The sequence below is a fragment of the Trichosurus vulpecula genome, chromosome 2 (genome assembly GCF_011100635.1).
Source record: "Trichosurus vulpecula isolate mTriVul1 chromosome 2, mTriVul1.pri, whole genome shotgun sequence".
In the NCBI taxonomy this organism is placed as follows: domain Eukaryota; kingdom Metazoa; phylum Chordata; class Mammalia; order Diprotodontia; family Phalangeridae; genus Trichosurus; species Trichosurus vulpecula.
This window is the reverse complement of record NC_050574.1, coordinates 240,856,252-240,863,911: the sequence shown is the minus strand read 5'-3', so window position 1 is coordinate 240,863,911 and position 7,660 is coordinate 240,856,252. Positions and strand designations below refer to the sequence as shown.

At 36.2% G+C, this 7,660-nt stretch overlaps 1 protein-coding gene across 1 annotated transcript; it reads left to right on the top strand.

Moving 5' to 3' along the window:
• Positions 1 to 3,416: 3,416 nt before the first annotated feature.
• On the top strand, positions 3,417 to 3,782 carry LOC118839223 (60S ribosomal protein L26-like). Its single transcript, XM_036746676.1, has one exon. It carries the CDS (start codon positions 3,417 to 3,419, stop codon positions 3,780 to 3,782), a length of 366 nt encoding a protein of 121 aa, XP_036602571.1.
• Positions 3,783 to 7,660: the final 3,878 nt, after the last annotated feature.

Sequence of the window (7,660 nt, the reverse complement as noted above, 5' to 3'; positions counted from 1 at the left end):
GATAACTGTTAACCATTTTTTAGAGGAAGAAAATAAGGCTGAGAATGGTTAGGTGACTTGCCTAGAGTCATACATTTAGTACCCATGACAGGAATTTAATCCATATTTTCCTAACTCCCAAATAGCTTCATCTTGACATACCATAAAATGTGTGCACAATGGCTAGCACAATTAGTTTTTCCTCCGTCCATTCTTTTTCAGTTGTCATTTCTACACTTGTTAGTCAAATAATTTTGTATTATAAATTTAACTTTCAATTGCTCATAAATTAATGAACTGCATTATATTAAGCACCTTAGAATTTCTTAATCATGTCTAAAATAATTGGCTGTTTTTGAAGCCAATTTCTTTTGGCTGGAGACACCATGAAAATAGTTTACATTCAATTCAGGTTCAGAAATGAAGGAGTCTTTTTCAACATCCACCTCATATATGTCCATGTTTTATGTGTCAACTAAGCTAGAATCTTCTGCATGGAAACTAAACTACTCAAAAATTTAGTATTAAAAGAATTATCAAACATCTCTAAAAGAAATGAGAATTTTTCACAGCTCCCTCTTTAGATAAACAACTAAATTTTTTCAATCAAATTTAATTGGATTTAATTGAAGACCTACTAGGAAAAATGGAGTGTGTTTGATAGGAGGGTCTGATAGATAATCTCTGGGACAGCTAGGTGGAACAATAAATAGAGAGCCAGGCCTGGGGTCAGGAAGACCTGAGTTCAAATTCAGCCTCAGACACTTAACCTTGTTTACCTCAGTTTTCCTATCAATAAAATGAGCTAAAGAATGAAATGGCTAATTACTCCAGTATCTTTGTCAGGAAAACCCCAAAAGGGATCATAAAGAGTCAGACATGACTGAAAATGACTAAGCAGCAATTTTTTTTTGTATCCGGTCATAGGTTGGGGAAGGGGATAGTTTAGGAAGTAAAAAAATGGTCTTTGACCTCAAAGAGTCTATAATCTCAATGAGAAGGTACAAACTCCTTGAGGGTAATGACTATTTTTAGTTTGTCTTCATTTGACCTGCACCTAGCCCGGTGCCTGAGATGTGGCAAGTGCTTAATAAGTACTTGCTTGCTTTATTGATTCCCCACAGCTTTACCCAATTTTCAATTGGCTTTCTAGTGAATCCTAGGCAAGGGTGTTTTGTGAGAGCTGTTAATAGACATCCCCTCTCAGGAAAGAAAGGAAATAAGTGACTGTTATCTGCTATTTATAAAGAGGAGAAATGATTAACCTATAAATTATAACCTACAGATGATTAACCTATAAATAACCCTCCTCCCTTCTAGCATAACCCTCAGGGGTCAAGACTCTTTTTATGACTTTCTGTTCACTTTTAAGGATGTTCTGACCAAGGATCACAGAATATTAGATGAATCAGATTCAAGATGTTCTTGGGCTCTATGTATTCATAACTGATGTCCTTAGGGATGTTTATCAATGTTGTATTTTTTTCTGACAATGTATGTGTTTTGTGAGGAGGAGATAGGTAACAGATGCTCTCCTTTACATATAGAAAGAAGAAAGCATCAGCTCAAATATTCCTGGAAATTTTTTAATAACAGCTTATCTTTATAGTATCATTGTATGATGATACAGTTTATCCCCACAAAAGCCTGTTCATGTTCTAAGAAAGCAAGCAAAGTCATATATTCTAAATTTTCAAAATATTATGAAATTAAGTGTTTATTGTTGTGAATTTGAATGTCTGATACAATTGAGTTCTATATTTATATTCTCCATGTAAAAGGGAAGGAAAGGGGGAGGGCAGGAATAAGCATTTATATAGCATCTATTATGTAAAGGTATATACAGTGCTAAGCACTTTACAAATACTGTCTCATTTGATCTTCGCAACAATTCTGGGATCCTCACAACCACCCCAGGAGGTAAATGCTGTTATTATCCTCATTTTACAATTGAGGAAACTAAGGCAAAAAGATGTTAACTGGCTTTCTCAGGGTCACATAGCAAGTCAGTGTCTGAGGCCAGATTTCAACTCAGGTATTCCTGACTCCAGGCCTAATGCTCTATCCACTAAGTCACCTAGTTGCCCCCACCAACGGGTTCATCCAAGTTAATTAAACATTTCAGATGCAGAAATAGGCAGGCATACACTGCAGGTAAACTGTACTTCAAATCATGGAGGTCAGCATGTATAAATTGACAGATGTGGAAGATGACACGATAATTCTCTAATACCTTTTCAATATACATGATTTCTCAAAGATTAGAGAGTGGTTTCCACGATCACAGTTAAAAATTCATCTTCTGTGTTCAGTTGTAGGCAACTCTTCACGACCCTGTAGACCTTATTGTCTACAGGGTTTTCTTGGCAAAAATCCAGGAGTGGTGAGCCATTTCTTTCTCCTGTGGATTAAGGAAAATGGATGTTAAGTGACTCACACAGCTAGTAAGCATCTGAGGACACATCTGAACTCAGATCTTCCTAACTCCAGGCTCCGCACTCCATATATTAAGCCACCTAGCTGCCTCAAAATTTCTTCTAGGATTTTACAATTTGATTTTTCTGTGACTAGAGCCCTGCATTTATTTGAGTTGGTAAATTCACCTTGGGCTTGATTTCCATCTAAAGACTTTATCTAACATTTTATAATTTAAAATCATTTCTGACAAGAAAAGACAGAAACAAAATTGATCAGTAATCTTACTTTCTCTCTGTTATCTAATAACATCCCACCATCTGCCTCGAACAACAGGCCTAACTCTTTTTTGTTTATCTTGTTATGAATGTAGCTTGAAAAAAAAATCTTTTATTAACTTAATTTGATTATAAGGTATTGTGGGCTAAGCCTAAGTTTGGCTTGTTCAAAGACATATTACATTTTTTTTAAATGCAATAGGTAATTGTGAACCATCAAATATAATTAAAAACTACTTTAATAATTAAGCATTAAAAGTACATAATCCAAGAATCAAAGGGATGTTAAAAAAAAACCCTCCCCTTCCCAATCATCAGACAGAAGTCAAGGAAGTGACCTGCTTACAACTGGAGCTCAGGAAGACTTCCCTTCTTCCTCCTCCTCTTACATCTCCTTTCTTCCTTTGTCTATTTTAAGAGACCATGTGTGTTAAGTTCCTGGAAGGGTCTTAGTAAAAGATCTGGGCTAAGGAATTCCCTAACCACTACAACTGCAACAGCCCAAGGAGCTGATCCAAGCTTTCTCACCAAGGTTATAAGATAAAGAGCCGAAATGCACTTTAGAAAGAAGGACTCTGAAGCACATGAAGTTGAAGCCAACTGTACAAAGGAAGGAGTAGGTCCAAATCTGCAAACCCTCAAATCTTGCCCTCATTTAATTACACCAATTAATAATAATAGCTTACGGAGGAGGCTAGATTTCCGGTACCGGGCGGCGCACGTGTCTCTTTTTCGGGTGCCAAAATGAAGTTCAATCCGTTCGTGACCTCAGACCGAAGCAAGAACCGCAAGAGGCACTTCAACGCGTCCTCGTACATCCGGCGCAAGATCTTGTCGTCCCCGCTGTCCAAGGAGCTCAGGCAGAAGTACAACGTCAGCTCGATGCCCATCTGGAAGGATGACGAGGTCCAGGTGGTTCGTGGACACTACAAAGGTCAACAAATTGGCAAGGTAGTCCAGGTTTACAGAAAGAAATATGTCATCTACATTGAACGTGTGCAACCAGAAAAAGCTAATGGCACGACTGTCCATGTGGGAATTCACCCTAGTAAGGTAGTTATCACCAGACTAAAACTGGACAAAGATCGCAAAAAGATTCTTGAAACATGAAGCCAAATCCCGACAAGTTGGAAAGGAGAAGGGCAAATATAAAGAAGAAACCGTTGAAAAGATGCAAGAATAAAATGGTCTGTTGTACAGTTGTAATTAAAAATGAAAATTAAAAAAATAGTAATAATAGCTTATTTTTAAAAGGGGACTATTTGAAGTTACTATGCACTATATGTCTCTCTAATGCACTTTGTGCAGTATCTATGAAAAAAAACAAAAATTTTTAATTGAAAAAAGTGAAAAAGATGAAGCTAGATATACCAAGCTGGCCTACTATCTACAAGATTCAAGAGTCTATTGATTTTTCAAAGAGTACTGCATTTCATTGAAATAAAATTTTGCCATTTGAATACAACAGAATAGCAGGAATTTACTGTTCATTTTCTCTTCGTGGATTAAGCTTAAAGCATGGTGCCAATGTATTTGCAGATGTCATATCTGTAGCACAAAGGCAAATATATAAAACAGGGAAGTATCATCTTAAAATGCTTTAACATTTATAAATGCAAGACAGAAACACTTAAAAATTCCAAATACCATAATTTACATAAGCTATGTACATACACATGTCCAAGGTGCCTTGAGCATTTTTATTAAAATTGATACCTACAATCAACTACAATATGTATAACAAGGAAATGTAAGGATACTATGTAGAACATTTCATTTTGCAGGTAATAAACTTGTACATTAGGAAACCTAGCTAGCTTTTGAGTTCTGCTGAAAGCACTGAATAGCCTTTAACTAAGATATAACTTTAGAACTGAACTGCAAACACATGGGGGGAAGGCACTTTTATATCTTTTAAAATTTAATGAGTCTCGAGGGATCCCTCAGTGTCTATATAAGTACAAGTAAGATAAACATCCTTGTTTTTCCCAGAGATTCACTCTAGTGACTTTACCAAAAGCCACTGAATTTTCTCCTCATGGTAAATATGTTTAAAGCCTTAGTTACATCACAAAAATCAATCTCTTTCATTCATTAGCCATTTAAACAGACATTGAATCAATACCACGTAATATAAGCACTTATCACACTAAGGGGTAAACCCAATTGAGTAAAGTCCTTTATTCTAAAACCTCTTAAACTTTATTATTATTATTTTTAATGGACTCCTAGTTGTGTTAGGAAGCATAGATCCTTTAAATCAACTTATGCAGCCAATGGAGGTGGCCATGAGTGAATGAGGCTAAGCAGACTCCAGTGTTGAGCAGTTCCATGGCCAGAGATGCCTTCTTCTTTAAATCATTATCTTTTAAGCCAGACCTTCCAATATAAGCTATACACACACACACACACACACACACACACACATACACACACATATACGTATACATATATATATATACACATATATATATATACGTGTGTGTGTGTGTATACACATATATACATACATGTTCACAGTGTCATGAACATTCAGCTAAGTCTTTCCTCCCTAAAAGAAAATCTCTGGAATTCTATGATTCTATGATAAGTAGTTATAGTAACCGAGATTGAGGGAGAAGGGAGAGCTTAGTGTCTGGACTGTGGTGTTTATTGCTCAGAGATGTAGTGCTCTATAAGTGACATGTGTTATGCTCAAAAATATTACAAGACCTTGTTTGGGAGCCATTTCCTCATTATGACACTAAATAAAACATATGTCATGACATAAACAGAAATATGGTTAAGAATTTCAATTGCAGAACTCCTTTATAAAAAGATGGATTATTACATAATGCAATGGAAGAAAATAGCTTCTTAATGTATTAAGATTTTCTTTTCTGCCCTAGCTCTGAGGCCTTGCAATGAGAGGAAGACAAGGAGTCAATACAAATACTCGACAGTTAATGATAGAACCAATTATATTTTCTGTGAGACTTCCAGATTACTTTTATTGCTTTCTCTATTCTGTGTCTTGTATTACCTGTACATTACAGGTGTAGGAACAACCTCATGTCTCTTGAATTTCTTGAATAATGTAAATATCTTGAATAATGTAAAAATCTAAGTTTTGAGAACATTAGATTGTTTTACAAGTTTTCATCTGTATGTCTAATATCACATTAAGAAAAATTAAACTTTGTTCTTCACAGACTGGGTTGTTTATTTCACCCTTTTACGAAGATGTAACTAGCCTGGGACTAATGGAACTTTGTCCCCATGAGCCAATACCAGGGAGTAGAGAGTGTCTTCCCCATGGTAGTCCTTCAGTCTACTGTTTCTGTGCCAGAGGAGATCCTCTGCCATTTGGAGAAATTAAATAGTATGCTATTTGGGGATATTATTATGACAACTTCTGCTGAAGAATGGGCCCAGGAAGTATTTGCTTTGTTGATTTCTCTACCAAATTTACAGCAGGTACAGCAATCCCTATATATGATTGTTCTAATAGTATAAGCTCCCATAGGAGAAGAATTTGTCTTTTCATTTATTCTATCTAACAATGTGCCCAAACTAAGGGATTCATGAATACTTTCAAAAAACATGCTAAGATAAAGGAAATAATCAAAAGGAACCTAATAGAATCAATTAGATCATATATTTATCTTCATTAGAGAAAAGTATTTATTTATAAAAGGAAGTTCATAAAACCAACCTATTTTCATAGCTTTTTAATTAATTTGTTAATAAATCAATTCATGGTTTAAAGTGATTTCACAACTTGAGATGAAAGGTATGACAGCCTAAAGTAATCTATCGCTTTCTAGAACAAACAGTATAATCCAACTGCTTTCATCTACACTCCATTAGCTCAAATGGTGATCCCCTGAAATCTATTTTTGCCCTGAATATGATGCCATTTTCTCCCACAGGTTATCAATTAATCAACCAGTCATCAAATGAATTGGCATTCATTTCCCTTGACCATTCGGCAGCATTTGACAATGTGGACTTTCCACTACTTCTTGAAATGCTCTACTCCCTTAATTTCTAAAACACTGCGCTGTTCTAGTTTTCCTCGAAACTCTAAATGCCTCTTCTTTTTTACCCTAAACAGATTCTTCTTCCATCTCCCACCTCCAAATGTGGGCTAATCTTGAGATTCAGCCCTCAGTCTTTTGCTGCCTTTTCTTTAGAACTTTCTTTTCTTGTCAGCAGCTAGAGAGGTATAGCTTGGCTGAGGTCACAATAGCTAGAGATCTTCAGCAAACCTTATTCTTATGCCCTGGAAGTTTGCCCTAGCTTTATGGCTCTGGGGTTTCCTGTCTCCTCAGTAGGAGACTTGACTCCCAGTGGTTTGATTCTAACTCCACCTCAGATGTCTAATGAAAAGTCTATTTTTGGTTCTGGTCTACGGAGTCTTCCCCTGGGGAAAAGAGGAGTAAAAAGATACCCAGAGTAAAATATGAATGACATATAAAGCAGTTTTATTCCCACACAAATTAATGGAAATGTTAAGCAATAAAACATAATTGAATGATTATAATACTTTGATAACCTATTATTTCTAAGCCTTATTAAGATATTACAAATAGTTTCTTTGTTCAAGTTGCTTATTAGCTATTTTACCTTTCACCTCCACTGAATACAGCCTTACCAATGCTGAGTGGTCTCTCTCTCAGGGAGACTCTCTGCAAATTCAACTGCTCCTATAGCCAGTGTGCCACTGCTCAGGTGCCCAGAGAGGGGAAAGAAGATGCTTCGTTTCAAGATCTCACAAAGCCTTGCACCAAAGGAAAAAAAAACCCACAAATAAGATATTATCTCATCCCAGACAAATGCTTACCTTGGAGGTCATAAGCTTGACATGTCCTAGTGGGAGGAAGATCTTCCCCATTTTGATCCTCTGAATCGCAAGAGAGTCAACCTTACATCTGTAGGCTAGCAACAGTAAGAGGTTTGAGGGGAAAGAATAGCCCTTTTATTATATCCTTCATCATACAGAGGCA